At 39.2% G+C, this 24,439-nt stretch overlaps 1 protein-coding gene across 1 annotated transcript in view; it reads left to right on the top strand.

The window, feature by feature from the left end:
• The window catches only part of LOC105281158, a 316,155-nt gene that overhangs the window by 37,149 nt on the left and 254,567 nt on the right, over positions 1-24,439 (top strand). Inside the window, exons 2-3 of the mRNA XM_011342200.2 lie at positions 207-4,524; positions 18,157-18,207. Coding sequence (XP_011340502.1) covers positions 1,402-4,524; positions 18,157-18,207 — 3,174 coding nt within the window. The 5' untranslated portion in view covers positions 207-1,401. The remainder of the gene's footprint in view (positions 1-206; positions 4,525-18,156; positions 18,208-24,439) is intronic.

Raw genomic sequence — 24,439 nt, 5'->3', positions numbered from 1 at the left:
GAAACTTTTTTATTAATAATTTTTTAATAATAATATTTAAGTAAGAAGGGATTACTCTCCTTTTCACGTGGTAAAGACAATTGATCAGAATATAATATGCTTTAAAACAAGCGAACTTATATTTTACTTTGATTAACTGAGAGCAAAAATCGATGTGCGGACATATAGAAAAATATGCGATGCATTTTAAAATTGTATGTTTTCAGATAAGTTGGATTGGAGTCGAATAAGCTTGATGCAAACTTCACGCAAAAATATGCAGGAAATGGAAGAGCACACAGACTTTATTATCAGAGACAACGGAAATATTACCGAAGTAATGTTCTCGTGAAGTTTATGTGATCAGACTGTTTTCATCATCCTGGTCAAGAATTAACGACTAGTTAAAGTCGCCGACGAGCAAAAAGAAATTTGTTTTTAGACAGTTCGAGGAAATCAAGGCAGTGCAATCAAATGATGTACAGAGGAGTATGGGTAAAGAATCAAAATCAGATTACAACCAGATATAACGTTTGGAAAAATTTACATAAAGTCACTGCGTTTTCAATTAATATCGAGATAATCAAAAGTCTACATTTGTAATAATATAATATTAAAGATATACCGCAAAAATATACACACAGAAACGTACGCGCATAATGTCATAAATCGAGAAACGATGAAAAACGTTGCTACTGGAAGAAGGAGCTTTTTCAAACTGCCATTCTGGAGAGTACTCTTATAACGGACAAAGTGAGATTGAAGAAAAAGAGATAACTCTCGTATGTAACGACATCGTTCTCAGTATCCAGTGTTTACGGAACAGGGTGGAGAAATAAGAAAGAGAAACAGTTCGCCGCCATAATCCCGTTTCGTCGTGGAAGGTATCAGCGAACAAATCGACTGCAACGAGGAACATTACATAGAATCAGCGACTCTTATCGATTACTTCTCATTACAGCATTCATCATATAATATTATGAGGATCGAATAGTACTGGTTATTTTATAGACAATAATAACCAATTTACGAAACAAGAAGAAGAAAGATACAATTATCAAAAGATCAATTTACAACAATCTTCTTTTATTCCATATAAACAATAATATCTTTTATATATATATATATATATATATATATATATACCTTCTAATTAATCATTGAAAAATACAAAAAGAAAACCTAGAAATTGCTCAAAAGATAATTTTTTAAAAACATCGAAATCTTCGATTGCAAGATTAATGTTTACATGTCTCGAACTGATTTGAGACGAACGAAAAGGAGCAGAAACGCAACCTGCAGTCGCAGCATTCGAAGCGTTTAAATCTTTCTGACAAAGTCACTTGTTAAATCGTCACAGTGTGTGGATTGGGGCAAATCCTTGGCTACATCGGCGGACGACCGTCGGTGGGGGCCACCAACATGTCGCAGTCCGGATCGGGTGGACTGAGCGACGCTCAAGGGCAGAACCAGGTCGGACAAACGACGGACAATCAGCAGATGACTTGCCAGAATGGTCGCGCTGAACCATTCGCTGACATCGCAAAGCAAGATCTTTCCAACGGCTTTGAAAATCGAACGATGGATTACGAAAGATTCACCCAAGAAAGAATACAGCATGCTCCAACTGCAGGGCAAGTTCAGGATCAGCAACCGCAGCAAGCTTCGCAGCAACAACAATCTGCTCATCCAACAGCGCAATATCCCTCAGGAAGAAGGCAGTCTGTAGGATTACCAGAGGATAAGCACCCTCCAACTGGTCAATTACCACCTCCGCAATACGGCCAAGATAAGAGCAACGTTGAGAGGGCCCAGCACGTGTCCCAGACTAGCACGCAGACGGTACCAGTGCAGGCGCAGCCACAGTTCGCTCCTGATTACGATCAAAGTCAGTACTCGCAGATACGTGGACAGTACGAGGTCAGGTCGCAGATCTATCCTCAGTCGCAATACTCCGACAGAGCTGGTTACGTGACGAGGGATGTCACGTATCGGGATCCGAGTCTCTATGGTCAGAGTGGCGCGACGAATCCGATGTTCACCGGACAGGGTCAATATGTGACAGTTCAACACGGTTCGCAAATACCCTCGCAGTCCGCCAGTCCCCAGCCACCATACTATTCGGGCATTGTCGTGCCGCAGCCACCGAGTTATGCTCAGTTCGGCACGCAACCGCAATATCCTTACAGTCAGTACCCGCAAACGGTAATGAACGCCGTGCCATACAATCCACACGCTGGTATCTATCCCACGCAGCAATACCCTGGTCAGCAATCGCCGAATCCGCAGAGGTTTTCGCAAGAGATCAGTCAGTACCAGACGCAACCGATCATCCAGCCAATCGCCCAGAACGTGGCGCACGGGATTGCTATTCAGACGGAACGACCTTGCCGTGGACCGAAACCAATGGTACCACCTCGTGGCAATTCCAAGATCACCACTCACGATCCTGGACACCGGAAGTCCGCGAGCGTTGACGTACCGGCGTTGCAGAAAGCGAAGTACGAACCGACCTCGACTCCCCAACAAGATCCGATTCATCGTAGCGATGGCGCCATTATAATGACGGGAGCGCCAATTGGTCCGGACGGATCGGATAGAAGATACTTGACTACAATTAATCAAAATCCAAGAACAAGGCAAGACGGCCTATATGTGGATACGAATGGCGATCAGTCGGGCAGAGAGAAACTGATGGACACTATCGCGACGGAGTGCGGCTTGTACGTGTCTAGATCAGAGCATAGGAAATCCATATCAGTGGATGTGACTACCAGCTTCCAGAGGCGCAACGATACAATAACCTTTACGTTTCCGGGCGATAATAATCAAGATATTGTATCGGGGAGGAAAACTACTGTAGTAGACGCGAAAAGGGTCGAGACTAATCAGTTCCCGGCAGAGCAGAGGAGATTGGACGTAGGTCTGCGTGTGTCGCCGATGACTTTCGATAGACAAGAAAATAGAAAGAGCATAGGTACCGACAGAAAGCCTGAATGGGGTAACGTGAGCCCGAATCAGAGGAATGCTATTCCTCCAGAGAACAGACGATCGGATTACTTTGAAGAACATCGGAGATCACCCATGAATCTTGAGGGTAAGAGAATAGAGGACGTGAGGAGATCACCCATGCCGTTTGTACCGATTCGCGAAACATCCGCTGACCGTGCCGGACAGAAAAGTCCGTCTTTTGTCAGTCAGAATTTTGAAAAGACGCGGCAAGAGCTGGCAATCTGGGCAGAACAACGTCAACGGCAAGAACACGAGAGGAGCATGATACAAGGTCCAATATTCACGACGAGTCCTCGTTCTCGCAATCCATCAGAGGAAAGAAGAGATCTCAGGTCGATTCATCCACCGGATGATCGGAAAGATTCGAGAATGTCTCAATCGGCCTTTCAACCAGTCCCTAATATCAGCCAGAGCACTATAATGGAGCAACGTCGACATCTGAGACACGTGAGCGCTGATCTGACAAAGCACATGGAACTCTCAAGGAAAGATTTTGATGAACAGCCTATCACGGGTTCTGTGGTAAACCTGGGATCAGTAGCCAGTACCGCTTCATCGCAGAGAGCCAGTCCGAATCTTTGCCACCAGTATCCAGCTCTTAGTGAGGCAAAATTGGACACAAAGACCGTGCTGACTGTGGTGACTGATTTTGGCGAGACGAATATCAGCAAACCGATTGAACAGGTTGATCACATAATTCACAGTCACCGTAAAAGCCATGCTATTTCCTCCAACTTGCTCACTCACAGCAAGAGTCAGACGGAATGCTTGCAGACTACTTTGGAGAATCAGATCGAGAAAACAGATTCTCTTCAGGCTCAGCAACAGCAACTACAGAATCAACAGAGTCTTGATTTAATCTCCGAGAAATTGAGCCAATTCGAGCGTCAGCAGAGTGATCTCCAGGCCAAGTTGCAATGTCTTCAGAATCAAAATCAAATACTGGACAAAGTAACACAATTTCAACACCAGCAGACCGATTTGCAAGCGCGGTTGCAAAGTTTGCAAAATCAAAGTCAATTGAACGACAAGTGCCATAAGATATCCAGTGATTTTGCACAACTCCCAATCACAGGCGACACTCATCAGGCTCAGGTGAGCCCCTTACCAAATCATCAGGATCAGGTATCCGATAAAGCTTGTCCAACGCACAACCATCAATCCGTGCACGGCCTCCATCAAACACTCCTGACTACTTCGTACCCACAGGGCGCCACCCTTCAAGCCTGCCAATCGGCTGTATGCGAGAAACTGACGTCCCGCGTACAGCACGACGCTTCCGATCCAAATTCCATTCAGATACCAAACATGTCGCAGATGCCGTTACCGTGCCTCCCGCAATTCGATCGGGCCGACGCGTCGCGTACTTCGTTTTCCCAGTTTCATCGACTTCAGTGCCAGATCGAGAGCCACGAGGGTGCTTCAGCGACAAGTGCTGGTTTACCTGCCAGCTCTTTCACCGGCACACTGAAGAAAATACCGCCCGAAAAACCACCCCGGACATCCTTGATAATGCAGTCACCGGAAGCCGAGGTAATATTTGAAAAAAAGAATACTTATTTGTTAAGAAGTTTTTGTTATATAAGTATTCGCGTTGATAATCCGCAATTTTTTATTGTACAGAAGCGCACAAATATATCTTTCTGTGTTTGTATAAAGACAGAATTTCGCGGATTCGAATTATCGATATTATTCTAATCAGTGATTTATAATACATCGAAGGTAGACATAAAGTATAATCAAAACTTTGTTAATGAGAATCGCAAATTCTCAGATTACAGTATAAAAGCGGTCCACGTTAATGTGCAGATTTTCTGCTGGTTAGAGCCAACGGTCTTTGGGCGAGTAATACGACGAAAGCTCCTTTTATGTTATCCAGTATGTTGGAGAATACGAGCTCGGCTTGCGGCCGAGGAGATTGCGAGGTTGATGGAGGCGAGATCTGGACGATGCAGGCAGATAGAGATCTCCACTTGCAGTTTTTGTCGCGACAGCCGAGTGGAATGAACTCGTTAGATATCAGACTCGATGTTGTCTTTGAAAACTTCGTTACGAGCTCTGTGTACCTTTCGTTCTACTTTCGAGCCCGGGCGTTTGCAGTCTCGACGTTCCTGTCGCGGCCATAAAACGCGACGCTCCAGCGTCGTCTGACGGCAACGTTACTCGCTTGCTCGTGTGAACGTGTTTCGAATAGCGAATACAGATTTCTTCATGTACGGTTGTACCTCGTTTGCGGGACATACGTGCACGTCTTTCTTACAAGTTTCCGATGTTACTAACGGCTGATGAAAAAGAGGGAATTAAAGGAAAAAACTTATTACAAAAATATCATATGCAAATCTGATTTTTTATCAATGACTGGTGTTTTAGCAAATCTAAGAATATTACTCGCGATTTAGTATTCGATCATGAAAAGAAAAATTTTTATCGCTGTACGGGAGGGTTTTTATAAATTATTGATTAAGAACAGATATATCTAAGAAACAAGGTAATCTTCTTATGCGATGAAGCGGAAGCATAATTGCCTTAATCTACGAGAAACAGATAAAGAATGATTTTATACATAAATAAAAGTTTAAACTGTTTTATGATATTTACTTTCTAAAATATTTTCTACTTATAATGGCGTTCGAAAATGATATTTTCTCGTGATATTTGCCATTGCGGTTATATCTACGTTGAAGTCGCACTTGCAAAATTGGGTTATGATGGCGATTCGGTCGTGTATGAAAAGCTTCGACGTTTGCTTACCTGAGAGAATAAATATTCTCTTCGAATCGCGCGAGCTGAACAATGAGAAAATAAAGAGAATCCGCACTCTCTGGCTGTGAAAAATGTTACATTATGTAGAACTGTCGTATTTCAAGAATGAAATTGTCACTCTGTTATCATTTACATAATTCTACTTGTTTTTAATCAGTTTTACTGATTAAAATCTGTAACAATATCTTGTATGAGTAACAAGCGACGATAAATTGTTGTTAATTGCTGTTCATCTAATCATTCGCTGCAACACGAGCTAATTGCGTATTATTACGTCGTATTATGGAATTTAAACACATGTACGCGAATTGCGTATTTCTCAAGCTAGATCGAGAACGCATCAAGCCATTCTCTCTCTCTCTCTCTCTCTCTCTCTCTCTCTCTGCCGAATTCCTCCCATACCCTCATTTCAGTCTAACATTCCACCTCACCACCCTCGCCATACTCACGCACGATGTCAACGCTTCCTGCTTCTCGGGTCGCCAACAAATGGAAATTCTATACCAGCTTGATACATTCATCTCTCGACCAAGTATTTCGTTTCACGCTCGATTCGATGAAAGCGAGGTGCGAGCTTTTCAAAATTCGGAAATTTTTTTCAGGAATTTATTTACAGAGCCTTGTTTCATCCGCTGACATATAAATCTGGTTTTACTATTCTTCGAATAACGCACATGCCTACGTGTAGATTTCAATACCTTTTCGCGGAATCGTGCGAAAATTGTTTATTGTTCCGTTATCGAAAGACATACACACTGCAGAAACATTTATATTTATTTACTTCTCACACGAGATATGCATATGCATGCATTGCGGCGCATTCTTTTTCGCAGAATGATAAAAGAATAATCAACTACTCGTAAATAAAATACGCATGTTGGTTCGTACATAAGTTAGTTTGCATACAGGATCGATGTAGCGGGGGTCGGTTGGTAACGAACGAAATACTTGGTGGCGAAAGTCGGAGGAAGGGGAGGGGTACGATGATTTAATGGGCCTTAACCGCGCCGAAATTGGAACGGACGAAATTGTTCCGGCACGCCCTAAACTTGTACTTTTCGGCTAAGGGAGGCGAATTAAGTCGAGAAATGTTATGAATAACGGCCTATCATGAATTAAATATGAGCGGCGGCCCCGTATGTCGTGTACATCGGCGTCGCGAGAGAATGAAAAAGGTGGAGGAGACAAAAGGGACGCGACATCAGCCAAGGACAGTCAATAAACCCCCTTTACCTTCCTGGTAAAAACGGGAACGCTTCGATAACCCGTTTACAGCGTATCTCCCTTTACGATGAACTATTCGGGACTTTGTAAGCGGCCTGGAATTTGACGGCGCACGTGATCTCCTCTATTCCTCAGGCTGTGATTAAAAAAATTGGGGACGAGCAAAGCTGATTGTTAAATTACATGACTTTAAAATGTGTCAGGTAAGTCTAGCATGATTACAACGCAGTTTGATCGTGTACCTTTATACTGAAATTGTTTCCCGAGCAGAGAGGAAGAAAATGAGATAAAAATAGAGAGAGAGAGAGAGAGAGAGAGAAAGAGAGAGAGAGAGAATGCACGTGTAAAAGAGCACGTGGCGCGGAATCAAACGGGATCAATATGTTGGATGTATCGCGAGAAATCCGCGAAAAAATGTCGGTGTAAACGGTCGACCAATAACCGAAATCTACTGTCGCGCACCCATAGAGCTTCCCGACACCGTGAATTCGCGATGCGCGTCACTCGATATGCTGAAATTTCGAGAGGGAGTCGAGCTCTCGCTCTGCCTCTGGTACGCACGTACGTACGCACGCGTTTTCATCATTCAGAGGCGGCGCGTGCATATAACGTTCATAAACTTCTTTTTGCGAAGCTCCAGAACCCAAAACAATGTCGGTCCTTTTGCGCGAAGCCGTCTCGTTCTGCTTTTGTTTCGTCGGGGCGTTCTGCGCGATCGTTCTGCTAGCCGGTTCTGGCGCGAGCTTTTACAAATCCGCAGGTATCCGCTATGGAGTTTTCGCAAAATTCCCGACGTAACTTTCCGCCGCCACTTAGCGCGGTGCTTACAAATTGAGACTAACGATCTCGGTTTATGCGCTATGGGATATTTACGGGAATCGCGCCGCCGAAACGACGAGTAGGCGTGCAGGGAAGGTAGAAAAAGAAAGCCTGACGCATGTTTTTAATCCGCGTATCCATGGTGAAAATTTTTCATCCGCTATTGATTTGATTCCGCATCTCCGATTACAGCGAATCGAACGTTTCCCTGCGCGCGGATTAGCTGGCGCTCTGGTTTCTTTCTGCGCGCAGTTTCACGGACAGCCATGCGTATAATTCGAGCCTTTATCGTAATTGATGCGATCGATACGTGCGCCTTTATTTCCTGACCACCGACAACCCTTTCTCGTTAGAGGGGACGGTGATTTTACTTCAATACACGGGTTTCGCGAGCACGTCCGCGCAATCGTAACCGCCGGTAATTCCACGAGAAAATTTCTCGTTGCCGTTGCGCTGAGCCTCTCCTCGTAGCAATGTAATTGCCATGACCCCTTTAAAAGATTATCTCCGCGAAACCACGAGATTTCTAGTAGAATCCTAAGCGGTGTAACAAATATTGTCAACAATGTCGAGATATTCTGGTTTTCAGGTTTGCCATCGTCTTTGAGCCAGAAAACGTGAGCTTGCGTTAATACATGAGTATAAAATTCTCGGTTGGTAAAACAAGCGGCATGGACGATTTAAGCAGATTTAATGCGACGTATACAGGAATAAAAGTTATCTCATTTTACGGAGTAGTAGAGGAGAAAATAATAACGGTATGGAGTGTGTAATATTCAAGAATGAGCGAAATTTTTATTTAAACCGGTTATTCTTGCCGCTGTAGTGAATAGACACCTGTTTTTATTTTCTCATTTCCGCTTACAAATAAGTTTCTTTTTCTCTGAATCTTCTGTCATGATTGATATCTGATCTGCCATTCCATAATAATAAATATCAAATTTATTTCTATTTATTTCTATTTTCATTTCTTCAAATTAAAAATTTAATTTATCACAGTTTTTCTTAATAATTGCTTTAGTTTGAAATCTGACTTTGAAATCTTTAAAAAATTTTGTTGCGTTTGTTTTTACTATGCACTGCAACCGTAGACATTAATTCACGAATAATGTCGCTGCAAAAAAACGTTTGCAACGTCCCGTAATAAATCAAAGTAATTGCACAGGAATTGCGTACTGTTGCGCAGCGAAAACTAAATAGCGTCACCGTTTAGTTAACAATACACACAGCATGAATATTATCAAATTTGACAATATATACAACATGAATATTATCAAATTTGATAAAACGCAATGTAATATTGCGAAATAACAACACAAGCAGTAGTAATCTGATTGTAAGATATACATTCTATTATACACAAATGCATATGTGCATACAGAACCATAGGAAATTCTGGAATTGCTGGCAAATCGTAAGATTAATATATTTTTATAATAGTTTCACTAACACATTGTTATTAACATAATATCATTAACACATTATTATAAATTATTATTTATACAATCGAAATGTATTTCGACCGTTATGCTAGACAGAAAATGGAATACGTGAACGTGAGTTAATGCTTTTAATTTATTCGCATATCGAAATATACGTGCGGATTGACATATTATTACATTTGGCGAATAATGAACGTTTTATAATTGTCACGTTCGCGTCGCGATGAAATATCTTTTTTTTTGGTCAGCCGTGTATTAATTATGCAGTCAGCAATAACCGCAATCTTTCGCGATCACCGACTAATTTGTTTTCCGCGTGCGCTCGTGGGAAATCGACGATATCACTAGGAATGGGTGGCGTAACGAAAACGCTAATTACAATTGCGGAACCGCAGTCCGAAACAACGGGTTGGCACGCGCAATCGTGAGCACCAGAGCACGAAATGGATTAGTCAGGATTAAAATCTGATCAAAACCGAGGCCGTGTCGATTCGCGCGAGGATAATTAACAATGTATCCATTGTCTTCCGTGCAAGAACACTTATTTCACGTTGATTTTTTTCGAAAGACGCTTACAAGTAAACCTACGGAAGTGTCACTCTCCGATTTTTATGAAATTTGGATATGTTATAATACATGAAAAACTAAGGGACACGTATTTTTTTTAGCGGCGAAAAAACATATTTAGGGGGTGAAACGACCCCCCAAAATGGGGGGTAAAATGGAAAAATTGCGATATCTTTGAGACCAGTGAAGCGATTTTAATGATTTTTGGTATGAAAGTATCTTTCGATAGAAGACGAAAATCGGCCTAGGTATGTTGGAAGGGGAGTGAAAATTAGGGGGTGAACTACCCCTAAAGTGACCAATTTCTTGCTGCAAAAAATCAGTTTTGATCTGATCGAAGTAAAATCTATTAAAACTTCAAGAGGAAAGCTAATTAAGGAACACGTATTTTTTTGTTTTGTTTCATATAAATATTTGGGGGGTAAACAATCCCTAAATTGCCGCGTTCGTTTGGCATTGCGCATGAAACACCTTGTGAAACTATATTTTTTAACTGTTCGATCTTTTTAATATATTGGTTTTTTAAGTCGCTGAATCCGAATCTGAAATCAGATTTTCAAAATGCAATATGGCGGATCCAATATGGCGGACGAAAACTCGAAAAATTACTTGAATAGACAGTAACTCGACATGCGACTTTCAAAATACAATAAAATCAACTTTTGACATTTATTGTTAGTTATGTGAAGTGAATTAAACATGTTAAAAATATTAATCGTTTATAACAAAATTGTTTAAACAATGTAGCTAAAAAATGAAATGAAAAATGATTAGAGTGAGTCCCCTTGCCTCTCACTATTCTCTGTAAGTGTGTCAGAACACGATTCATTGTTAGAACGCTTATGTACAGGTAACGAAAGATTTTTTTGTTATTTCAATTTTATTCTTTTTTTTGTCGTTTTAATTTTTTTTGTGTTTTTATTTCATTAATTTTTTTATTATTACTTTTATTTTATAAATGGCTGATTTGACAATTAAATCATTTTTTGAAAGTTTTGCATACATGATATTCGTTAAAAAAATGTATTATGCACAAAGATTCTTTGCACCAAGCACATCTTATTACTGCACACACATTGCAGAACCCGCAAGACGTCTCACAAGTTTTAAAACAGAAATCAACGGGATTATCAAACTCCAACGGTTTTTCTTTTATATACCCACTTTTATACCATGAGTATTTAATAAGATTTTGAAATCGAGGAGAAGAAAACTGATTGTGTATCAGCGATTGCAATTTAATGACGTTATTTCAATGGTGCAAATTTATGTCATAATTGTGTAAAATGACATTATCTGAAAAATACCTAATAAAATTCTTCCAAGGTCGAAAGAAAAAGACATCTAGGGGTTGAATCATCCCCGTTGTACCAACAGGAATGGTTTTATTTAGAACGGATTTTTTTAACGAATATCATGTATGCAAAACTTTCAAAAAATGATTTAATTGTCAAATCAGCCATTTATAAAATAAAAGTAATAATAAAAAAATTAATGAAATAAAAACACAAAAAAAATTAAAACGACAAAAAAAAGAATAAAATTGAAATAACAAAAAAATCTTTCGTTACCTGTACATAAGCGTTCTAACAATGAATCGTGTTCTGACACACTTACAGAGAATAGTGAGAGGCAAGGGGACTCACTCTAATCATTTTTCATTTCATTTTTTAGCTACATTGTTTAAACAATTTTGTTATAAACGATTAATATTTTTAACATGTTTAATTCACTTCACATAACTAACAATAAATGTCAAAAGTTGATTTTATTGTATTTTGAAAGTCGCATGTCGAGTTACTGTCTATTCAAGTAATTTTTCGAGTTTTCGTCCGCCATATTGGATCCGCCATATTGCATTTTGAAAATCTGATTTCAGATTCGGATTCAGCGACTTAAAAAACCAATATATTAAAAAGATCGAACAGTTAAAAAATATAGTTTCACAAGGTGTTTCATGCGCAATGCCAAACGAACGCGGCAATTTAGGGATTGTTTACCCCCCAAATATTTATATGAAACAAAACAAAAAAATACGTGTTCCTTAATTAGCTTTCCTCTTGAAGTTTTAATAGATTTTACTTCGATCAGATCAAAACTGATTTTTTGCAGCAAGAAATTGGTCACTTTAGGGGTAGTTCACCCCCTAATTTTCACTCCCCTTCCAACATACCTAGGCCGATTTTCGTCTTCTATCGAAAGATACTTTCATACCAAAAATCATTAAAATCGCTTCACTGGTCTCAAAGATATCGCAATTTTTCCATTTTACCCCCCATTTTGGGGGGTCGTTTCACCCCCTAAATGTTTTTCCGCCGCTAAAAAAAAATACGTGTCCCTTAGTTTTTCATGTATTATAACATATCCAAATTTCATAAAAATCGGAGAGTGACACTTCCGTAGGTTTACTTGTTAGTCCTCCATTGCGATAGTTAATGTGATTAATACATGATCCATTTTTGCAATGTAGATCGAGTTATATAAAATTTTCTATACATCCTATGAAATTTACGATAATTTTCTTCATTATTCACCACTGTATAATCATGAATCAATTCATGAATTTCACATAGCGCATTTCTGATGAAATTATATGATGATCATCTACAATTGAGATATTCGATGTATTGTACAAATTCATTTTGTCACATACATACATTGTATGTTTTTATATGAAAAGATTGATTTATTCTATTATAAATTCTATTTAATTGTAATTTTATTAAACTGCAGTAAAGTATCGAATGTTAAAGTTGGCAATATGTTTTTCAGAAAAATAACATAATATAATTTACTAAATTTACATTATTTCTGCATCACATGCAATATTTTACATAAAGAAAAATATAAAAAATATATGATATAATTTATTATATAATAAATAATATAATATAACAAGTAAAACATATAATAAGAAAATATGTTTTTACCTATTTTTTAAAAGAATTATATTGTCTCAGAATTAATTTAATCTGAGTAAGAGAAACATAACGTGCTAGACAGAATAAATAGTGAGACTTTTCTTCTGCCATTTCATAAGATTTACAGTCCTTATTTCAGTATGTAAAGTATATAAGAAGGAGATTTCACTAAGAAGCTTGGCAGCGCTCATGCTTGCGACAAATATTTACAGTGCAAGGCATTACTAATAAAATTATATTAAAAACGCTCCAGAACGAAATACTCTGCATTTTATCTTTTATCTTAGTTCTGCATAAGAAAGCAATAGGCGATATATATAGGAGATACTAATAGAAAGACATTTTTGACGTCACAAAGTAGAATTTAGAATTTCTGTTCTAATATGCAAGCATATGCAAGAACGGACGAACATCGTTCCATTAATGTCTATGCGCTCTTGCGCTGAAATTTACAATCAAAAGTTCGCCGGTACTTCGGTTACTGCAGACTTGAGATGAAAGCACTAACCAACATGCGCCAGACGTAATTAAAAATAGAAAGACAATATCGTAGTCACCGAAGAAAAAGTAGGTTGTACCGAAATAATTAACGACTATTGATTTTCCCATGGTAACAAGATTGCAAATATATTCCAATGTGCCGATTTTCTGCGATGTAACTGTGCGAGTTAAAAGCATGTGAATACGTGAAGGAGAAAATAGTTTCAATGCATAAATTGCGAAATGGATGGGATAGATGAAACAGAATTATGATTTTCATTGATTAACTGACCGACATTCAGCTCAGGTCGTAGACACGAATACACATATAATTAATCGGAGATCGATTGTCTTCCTGCCGTTACACCGTTCGCCCGTCAATATTCCCAATTATCGTGCAATTTCTATTTAATTTCCAGCGAAAGAGCTATTACTCTGAAAAATTACCGGCTGTACTCAGTAGTAATAAATTATCATGTCCGTATCCTTTTACATCTGCTGCGATATTCGTGCATTTCGATTTGATACGCGTATTGAAATATGAAATTGAAATGTTGCTTTATTAAGCTTTACATTTTATGAAAACTATGGATTATTAAAGTATTATAACGGACAATCGAAGTATATAAAATTTGAGAGAGACAAAGCGAGTTGTGCTGGACAAATTGGTATTAAACAGTGCGCGCGAATATGAGCACGCGAACGCGTCCCTCTCCCGCTCGGAATCGAATATTATCCTCTTTTTGCGATCACAGCTGCCCAAAGCGCACTGAATAATTATCCGAATAGCACATCGGAGACGGCAGAGGCTTCCTCCGCGAAATGGAATTCCCGTTTCCTTTGTACGTGACCCGCCAATGAATTTTCCCAAGCGTTCTGATACCCGGAGCTCTCGTACCACATTTCATTCCGCCGGATTGATTTGTTTTCAATTCAGGTGCTGGTTGCTCAAGGTTGAATTAATAGTAGCGATCTACGCTAACCAATCCTCGTTCGTCAATCGATCAGCGATGAATTTCATTTGGAAGTAATACTCAAGAAATTTACGTAGACAAAATTTTGTTATGTAACCGAATTGCTGATGATGGAACAATATAGAGGTTTCCTGTGAAAATAAAATTGAGCTAAGACAATGGAGTGATATCGAGTATTAGTTTAGGATGACTAATCGCTATCAAAATAATATTATGATTATTTAGTATACGATACATATATGCAAATTTATTCAACTTAATTCTTATCGTTATATCAACATATAAAATTTCTCTATGGAAATTTTTGTATATTTTTCCTTCTGGAGGATATATCTCTCCTGGTTTAAATTGTTATTATTCTTAATACTTCAGATATGAGATTCCGTATCTTCTTAATCCGGAGCAAGAACAATGACAATAAGAGAAAGCAATAAAAAAATTACAAATAAAGAATAATAATATAGGATTATTCCCATATTATTCCTTATTTACTGCTTATTGCTTCTTCTCAAGTAGAAATTTTCTTATATGATGAAGAGGCTAATTTTAAAATAAACATGATAGAATAAAGCCGTTGAATGCATCTGATATTTTCTCATTCTCGAATTTTCATTATTAATAACCAAATAAAGGATATCGTGATCGCGATTAAAAAATAAAATATAAAATATCATAGAAGATATCAAATCAGCGAGAAAATTATAAAAGAATTATGCATTCATTCAACATATGTATACTTTTCATTTTCTTTTATCATTCAGCTAAACTAACTTGTACTTATGTCATTTGCTTTTGAAATGATTATTTTCATTCGTTCGATATATATCTCGCTTTACATATTAATTAAGTTCATTAATCATATCTAATCATGGATTACGATCGTTATTAAGCTCACCGCTATTTAAGCAGTCCGCGCGAAGCTGTCGCGTGGTCTGTAACGCGCTCAAACAGAAAATAATTTTACGGCATATCGGGTATCGGCAGGTCGACTTAATGCCATTACGAGTTAATAGACCGCGACGCCGATAAATTCGCCTGCAAACGCCCGTCGAAACTTCTCGCGCGAGGCGGAGGCTCGTAAGCGAGAAGAAAAAGTTCGGTCGATGGAGCGCGATGCAGGATGGCGTTTGGCTGCGATCAGACGGCTGCGATTTTTCGTCAAAGTTCCTGCCTCATTGTTTGTACGTCCCCTTTTCATCCCTTCTCGACTCTTTCCACATTTTTTTCCTTCGGCTTTGTAATGCCTTTACCGTGAGCCGCATCTCCGACGGTTAAGTAGATGGAAGAAGGAGCGCGAAAAGGGTGAAATAAAAATGACAGGAGACGCGCGGACGGAAGTTGGAGGAATGGGCAGGTTAAGAAAGCTGGACGGTCCGCAATTACTGGAAGTAGGTCAATTCGCTTTAGAATATTATATCCATGGCGTGGTGTAAAGCAAGCGCGATGGAAAACCTGGAGTAATTACGAATACAGTAATGGCCCGGCCGACGTTACTGCCAAATTCGGCGTCGGAGAGAGAGCGACGTCCAAGCTCTGCCAAGTTTAATTTCTTCCACTCGAAAGTTTTGTTGTGCGCTCTGCAATCCCCATTATCGGGCAATCCAAGACGCGTAAGCTTGACGATACAATTTTTACGGAGTAACCACGAGGCGATGATTGATCGGGAATCTCAAGTCTCCGCATCCATAGCGAGATGAAAGTCAAACGGATATTCGGCGGCGTAATTTACGCCCGTCGGTTGCTTATTGCGTCATAAAATGTAGATGACGATTTAAATTGGGCGACGGTACCAAGCGGAAATGTAACTGGGGAAACGCTCAAGCTCGATTCCAACTCGGCGTACTTGGTTTACGAGGCAATTTTCGAGATTCAGAGCGACCAGGAAAATCCGTGAGAGCATCGGCACTAAGGGCGAGCGTGTAGTTGTCGCGGTTTCGTCGACTACAATTGCGGGCGACGGGGGCAATGTTGAAGAGTGCAACCCGGCCACTCATGCTGCATCGGACAGTCGCAGCAATTGGACTAATTGCCAACCGTAATTATCCGTAATTAATCGAGATAAACCGCTTAATTATCACGTCTCGTACAAAGCTCGTTTGTTTCTCAGTATATCTGTTAGCTGATTTTGGACAAGCGAAATGCCGCTAAATGCGCGCTAATTATTGTCGGCGTGGCATCGACTACGTCGAAACTGACGGGCCATACCACGTTCCCGTTTCCGTTCCGAACGCTACAGGAAGTTACATTCCGAGGATATTTTAATTACTAACTCGACGTGATCAATATGCCTGGTGCAGATTACACTCAGGATTTTTCGATGTACTTAAGAAAAAAGTTTCAGTAAGCATTAAGTCGCAGAAGCATTGGGTATCTTGAATCCGTAAGAGACTGCACACGAATCTCTGTCTCTGCTTAATAAGAAAACGTTTTCTTTAATAGAAATACTTTTCTTGGCAGCAGTTCTATTTTGCTCTTTTAATCACAAGATGAAAATTTAATCTCGAAAAGATTACTTTAGCCGTCATCGGGTCTTTTGATATCAGACTGCTGAAAATTTTATTGACTAAATGTATTTCTATAAAAGAGAGTTTTTATATTATCGATTTTTCTTTTTATATGATTAACAGGAATAATACTGACAGCTTTTAGTCCTTCTGCATTTATTATAGTTATCCTGGATTAGAAATTGCAGATCAGGAAATTAAATAAATATATTAAATAAATATGCATAGTATATGTACCATATGTCTTTTTGCGAATCGCATATTTTGTTTATGCAGTGTACATAAATTTGTTTTTCTTTTTATGATTATCTCATCACGCGGGGAAGAAAAATATTGTAAGTGCAAATATTATAAAATAAAATAGTACAACGCGAATGTGACATAAAACGCGCGACCTGACTAAAAAAGAGTCGCATGATAATATTTATTTAAAAAATTTACATTCCGAATTTGCCGTTGTATAAAAGTGAAATCGCGCGAGGGAAAGCTAGCGCGGAAATCGAAAAATGGCGAGATAGGCTTTGTGACGTTTCAGTGGACATTCGTGAAAGGGATGACCCAGCGAACCGTTGGAAATGCAGCGGCAATCAGCGCGGATAAAAATGCGTATTGGCATTCGCCGAAAACAGCTTAATCAACGCCGGGATATACGGCGAGAGAGCGGGACGGCTTAATTAAATCGCCGAGATACGTGATTCTGTTTCAGCCGCTTTGTCATTCCTGCCGGAATAAGTTCTGAACGTGGGGGTTAATTCGCCCGGCTCGCCCCGGACAGCCGCCGTTCTCGTGCGGCACAGTTTACTTCGCGTCGCGCGACCACAGTCCCGACAGGCCAATTAAGATTTACGCATTTCCGGGCAATGACGGAGCGTCCGCGACGATACCGGCCGGACCGACGTTTTCACCGTGATTTACCGTTTTATCGTTTTGTATCGCTACCCGCGGCGATATCGCGCAAAACGGCGCTTTGACGCACCCGAAGCGGATTTATTTGCGACCCGGAAATAGCCCGCCGAACGCCATAAAGGGAAGCAAACGATCCAGATCCTGCGCGCATCCCCTCTATCCACCCCCGCGACCTGTTTTCTAGCGAAGATAGATTCTTCCTGCCATCCGGCGGAGATCGCGCGCCGGATCGAATGTCGGAAACGCGCGTTTTGAATTTGACCGTTCTGCCTGTCCGTCCGTCCGTCTGAGCGACGTGCTTTCAGCTGATCGCTGTCATAAATGTACGCTTAAAGTACAATATAGATAGATATCACCGATACCGAAACGCGAGTAGCCTCGCGCGCGTTTGTATTTTGATGGCGTATTTCACGATGACGATTTAACGCGGTTCGTCTCTTCACTTTCCGGACTGAAAATGCCGGTACGGAGCGACATGGACGATATCGTTTGGCGAATATTCGTTTAATGACAATGATCAGTTTAACGTCGTTTCGATAACGAAGGCTTTTGTCTTTTCTTGCAGAGTAATCGCAGCCAATCAGCCATCGGACTGAAGCAGACGTCAAAAGCACGGGTGAGTGCTTTATTAATTTTTATGCTCTAATGATCCTTATGATTTTTTGCTTCTGTGCAAATCTTAAGCGCCTGTATTTATTAGATTAAAGAAAAATGATGATTATTATTCTAGTAGTTTTGTTGAAAGATTAGTGTAATGCTAGTTGTTTGCTCATCTTTTTTCAAATATTGCACATTTTTTATTTTTTTAAGAAGACATCAAGAGTATTTCGCGTAATAACATGCATTTCAATACAGTATACCAAAGTTGATCCTTATCTAGATGGATATAGACTACTTATATATTCATGAAGGAAAAGAAACTACATGAACTAAAAATTGGCTTTAAATATAGACAGAGAGCATAGAATTCTTTATAAACTTTTACGTAATCTGGGCATGTGAGTTATGATCAACTGGAGTACACTGCACATGCATATGAACGGGTGGAGCCATTAACTGACATACTTGGCTCGGTGATGTACAGTTTGCTACACGAAAGCTTACTTTCGAGTTTGATCCCCACCGGAACTACTTTTCTGCGAGAACGACGGAAATGGGGAAACAGAAAATTACAATGTTCATCTATCTGTTTTAGAAATCATTAAAAAGACAAGTAACGTGTGCTTAATTGCGCATTTTATCTTAAAGAACTTATTATAAAACTCTTCATAAAATTGGAATTGAAATAACGTTATACGTCCATATTTATAGCTACTATAATAAATCAATTAATTACTTCCGGGACTATCTTTTATTATTTATAACGTCAGCATAGCAAAATGAAGAAATTCATTTTTATTATTTTTCTTCTTCCCCCCTAACTTTAGATCTTTTTGTCCACCGCTCTTCTCCTTATGTACTTTTTCATCCTGCCGTGCTATCCCCTTCTGTCAGTCAAATGAAAGTCGAAGGACTAGGAAAAAGGGAACGTTGGGAATGCGAACGGTAACGTCGACGGAACGACGTGAAATCGCGCGGTGCAATTTCGTGAGATTGCTCGTCGAGGCAACTCGCCGGGAGGACTATCCTCGTGGAAAAGAGCTTCTTGAGGGTGCGGGAAGGGAACGCGCGTACTTTTCTCTCTTTGCGAGATCCAAGGCGCACGTTTCATTCAGCAAGGAAATACGTAGTAAAGGAATTTCACAATAGGTCAGTTGTAAACGTCGTCCATACAACGTTTACATCATCCTCTTCGTTCTCGTATTTCACCGTATTAATTGCATTATAATTGATATTAGGCATTAATATTATTAATTACTACATGTAATTTGATTCTGTATATTTCTGTCGGAAACATGATCCGTATAGGATATGCGCGATAACTATATAGCACGATCTTGCTTTTGTATATTTATTCAACGTGGAACATTTTTACGAAAAATTTCATGTAACGATAATTATACATTTGTATACGTTAAACATACACGACACGTCTTCCTATATTAATTTTTGTGCACGTGAAGCACGTGGCATTTAAACTTCCATTTCGCGATACATCTCATGCCCGATGCACTTTATAAACTACGATATAGATCGATGCGCGTTGCATCGTGTGCGATTGGTAACCGCCGTAGGTTGGAGACCGGATCCCGCAGTCTAATTTAACTAGTTGGTGGGATAAGATTGTGCCCTGGAGGTTGTACCATCGGCATACATAAGACGCTATATCTGTACATGTACAGAAGTATACAGGAGTGAGAAATGCATCAATAGATTTACATGTATTTACGCAATCTGTATCTTCATTTGCAAAGATAAAACAATGCTCCAGGAAATTATCGATATTAATGCATTCTTATGATTGTGCTGTTATAGTTAATAATATTGCAAATATATTATACAAATAATATATTTGCAATATTATTAACAAGATGCCGTTTTCTTCTTTTCACTTTATCGTGTTTCTTTTCTATAATTTTTTATAATAAGACCTTTTTATAATTAAAGTAGTTGAAACAGAGTTTAAACTTTCAAAATAGATAATTTATGTATTTGTAATTGTATAAGACATAAACATTAAGAAAATAAGTTAAAAGTATTAAAGTTATTATTCGTTTTTCATACGAATTTATCATGTAACGAATGAAAAGAGAGCCGCGGTCTATTTATATCGACTTTTATTATATAAGCAACATAAAAGAAACTGTGCTCTTTTCTTCCTCATCTAGCAATTTAAAATTTATATTACCGAATCAAATATAAGGCAGCATTTTGTGCACAAGTTGCCTCGTTACTTCGAAGTAAACTAAAATTGGGCGTATTGCAGAAACTATTTAAAGTTTAGTAGAATGCTTGGGTAGTTGTTGGTTATCTTGATGTGTTGCAAATACGGAAAAGTCTTAAAATGAGATATAAGCAATTTCATAATTTTCTTTTTCTAGTTATATATAATTCACAACACTGTATAGATTTTTTTCCATTTCCATCTCAACGACAATGAGACGAATTACTATTTGTTGAATCCCTCTTGAACATTCCCAACTGATTTGTTCACTGAAAGTTAGGACACAGCGCCGTGCTGTTAACGCAGTCCCAAAGGATGTAAAGTGTCTACAATATACAGGATAGACCCGGGAGATAAACCATGCAGATTAAGAACAGCGGCGGTTAAACATACTCGCTGACTCTAGTTCCGTTGACACGTTCTCCTATTTTTCGTGCGATGCACCTGTCGCAGTATTTTTTCCCTGATGACAACGGCGACGTTCTCCAGCCGTCCAGAATGTTTCATGATCCCGCAAATTTATCTCATTCTGTTCCCTGACGCTCACCCAGACTTCGCATCTCGACTCAGCTCGTTACGTTCGAATTTCAAAAGCGACTCAGCTCGTTAGTTCGAGACTTTCCGATCTAAAATCGCTGATTCTTGTCTTATTTTGTTAGAATAAAAGGAGCCTAATTTTACTTAAAATTCTTCAGAAAGTACATCTCTACTTTTATAAAATTATACATATTAAGTGTTTAACTTCTTGCACTTTCTCAAACTGTTTTTATTAATCTAGCTAATTCAGTTTCTAATAATATAATTGTTTAGTAGTTAAAATTTGATTGGTTGTTTTTTCTGTTAATTTTTTTCGAATATAACTTTAGTATGTTTGATATTGATTTCAAATAAAAAAAATTAATTTCTTAACGGTTTTTATAAAACAAAATCTATTATAAGTTGCTTTTACAGTCTACGTATGAAGAAATTGTTTAAAAGAGAACATCGTGTGTTTAATTTAAAAATGTACTTAAAATCTCTGCAAGAACTGCTACCAGGCTTTTGCATTTTCTTGTATTCCTTTTTCTATATTTTTCTTTCTTTGTGTTGACGCAGTTACAATGTCCTACTTCTCTCGTTATTACATCTCCTTGCGTATGCTGTAGCGATATACGATGATTCATCGCATACGACATTTGCAATGATTAGTATCTGTGTGCTTTCTCTTGTTGAATTCCCCATCCTCCTAGTTAAGCAGTACGCGGGGCGCGTCGTATATTTCTTGGCGACGTAATGAATTAGCCGGCTTGCTAATTACAATTACAAATAGCTACGCGACCTTCTCACAAGCTCGCCGAGTGCCGCTATAGCGGCATTTTGCCCCCCTGGTAATTCACCCTTCTCTGGAAGCACTTGCCTCCCTCTTCTTCTCTATGTGCGTTGCGCTGCTTATCCTCGATCATTTCATAGCATGCAAGTAAATGGGATACGTGGGATATAATTTCGCGGAGTGCGAGGGACCGTTGAGGTTTCCTGTATTACGCTCGAGCTTGTACATTTGGCGATCGTCCCTGCATGCAAGATCGCAGCTGGAAGAGAACTTCAGAACTGCGAATTTAATCTTGGCTGCGGATCGGCATCGAAGTTAAGGCGATCGAAACGCTTCTTGAATGTTTACCCAGAACTGTTTCCCGGCAAGTCACACGTATCTTCGGAATGAAACTCAAACTATTCTGAGAGAATACGAAGTTGCGGAAACCGCGGATTGTATTTTGCGTTCGGTTCATAACTCGCCGTGTATACGCACAAATCAGAGCTATTTCCGCGGCCGTATCCTGTGATGGAGTTGTCTCTTGACGACAACTGCACTCTGTTCGTCTCATGAAATGTCAGGCAAACAAGTTTTGTCATGGACCTTTCAAACCGGTGCTCCGCGGTTGCACACAAGGCAAAAGCGCGGAAGTTGCTGTATCAATTAATTAACTTACATAAGTGTTTCACTTTACGTGCATGTTGAACGTGTCGATGTTGCATTTTCTTGATCTCACAAACTTAACATATTATGTAACTTCCCTTGTTGAATTTCGTCAGAGTTCAGAGCTAGTTTACTTTAAGTGACTAACTTTATAATTTCCTGTTTATACCATTACGCGTAGATTGGATATGTATAGGATTACCTGCAGATATGTCACAAGTAGCTCGTGTTTAGGGCTCCTTTCTCGAGAAATATCGTTGTACGCCACTTTATATCATTGTAAAAACTACAGGCGAGTAAATAGTGCGCTATGTTTGTTTCTACGTCTTTTCAGCGTATTGAGAAACAGCGATGAAATATTCAAGAAACTTAGCTTCTTACAGCGCGCTGCCGATAGAGTTATTTCCTTCTTGGAGCGAGCATGAAGGAATACATGTTTTAACGGGACTTTTTGTATCTATCTATCTAGTGCAAGTCCTGTAGTAAAGCATTTGCTTTTGTAAACCTGTTTGCGTCACAAACAACTCTTCTCACGGTTTTGCCAACACATCGATCGCCAGAATAAAATTTGTTTCTTTTGTGAGAATCTCTTCTGCAGCATGGAGAATATGTGCTGAATTGTTTGCTGATCATTTATCAATTTTCTCATTGAACGTTAACGTGAATAACAATTTCTTCACTTTCGCTTTTCGAAAAACTCTGACAAATAGATCGCCCATCTTCTTGTTAGTTTATGATACAATTCGTTGAAAATTATCAGAGCAGAACAAATTTCCACTCTTTACTTGATAGCAGCTAATTTTTCAGGAGCTCGTAGTCTTGTTTCGCTTGATACCTACATTCCGATCTCTTGCTATGAGGAAATGTACAGCGGTTTCTGTATGTTTTTCTGTATATTTAACTTTTCTGATCTCTCCTCTCCCATTCTAAATGGCAAGAACTTTAAGAAACGAATGTACAATCTTTTCTTCCTTCCGCGGCGCATTCATTTTGTAACACGCTCGTTCCTTTCGCTGTATTTTGCGAAGTAGCCGCAGTTGCCGGTCGCGGGAAAGATAAATCTCAAGCTACAACGGCCGAGACCGTTGTAATAAACCAGCAGAACGACGAAAGCCGTCGCCACTGTCTCCGTCTCTCTTTGTAGGGTATTAAGGATGCAAGAACGTACATTTCAAAATTCACGAAACGTTGCTCAAGTTTGAGCTCGTGTCCTCGTGTCCCTTGAAGCCGCAAAATCTCGCACGACACAGAGTAAACTTCGGAAATACGTTATACAGAGCGAAACTTTGTTCCCGACCGTAGCTGGCAAGATCCTGCGCTTTGGCGAAAAGTACTTTTCGATTACAAGAATTAGAAAACTTTCCTGTTACTTTGAAAGTTCACTATCAATAAAAACGCCGAGCATTATTATCAATTACATGTCGCAAATAAAGGTTCGTAAACTCTGTCTGCACCACGATTTGTTTTTGCGCGATTGAGAGACTGTGATTCAAACGCAGCGAATATATTATATATAGACAGAGCTTCTGAGCTCTGATTCATACATATATTAGTTATTACAGAGTATAGCACTTTGGTGTAGAGCTCAATGTTGGATCTCTGCACTCCATGCACGCCCTATATCTTCGCTGCGGAACTTGTGTAGAAAAGTACAACTGAACTTCGTTCCTGTCCGCCGTGAGAAAAACTTTGTCGTGATTGAGAAAATGTATCTTTCGTCGATTTCTACTCAGTCAGTGACGTAACCAGGCGTGAAGGTATTTTCAGCATTGAAACAAACTTCGCACAATCGCCAGCTAACTTTGACTGCAGTAACTATCGCGATTGGCGACGAACCATTTGGAATCTTGTCTTCTACCTTTTTCCATTTCCAATTTAACAAATTGTCTGATTCTTGTCTTCTTTATTTCAAGCATCTTCTCGTTTTAAAGAAGTCAGATCTGAGGAAGTCTGACTATACATTTTATAATCACATTTTTATTATTTTTCTATCACATATCACGCGCACAAATAAAATGTTTACTAGCTGCAAACGGTTGGACTTGAATTATCATCTTGAAATCGAAATGA

The sequence above is a fragment of the Ooceraea biroi genome, chromosome 5 (genome assembly GCF_003672135.1).
Source record: "Ooceraea biroi isolate clonal line C1 chromosome 5, Obir_v5.4, whole genome shotgun sequence".
Lineage (NCBI taxonomy): Eukaryota > Metazoa > Arthropoda > Insecta > Hymenoptera > Formicidae > Ooceraea > Ooceraea biroi.
This window is presented reverse-complemented; position numbering and strand designations above follow the sequence as displayed.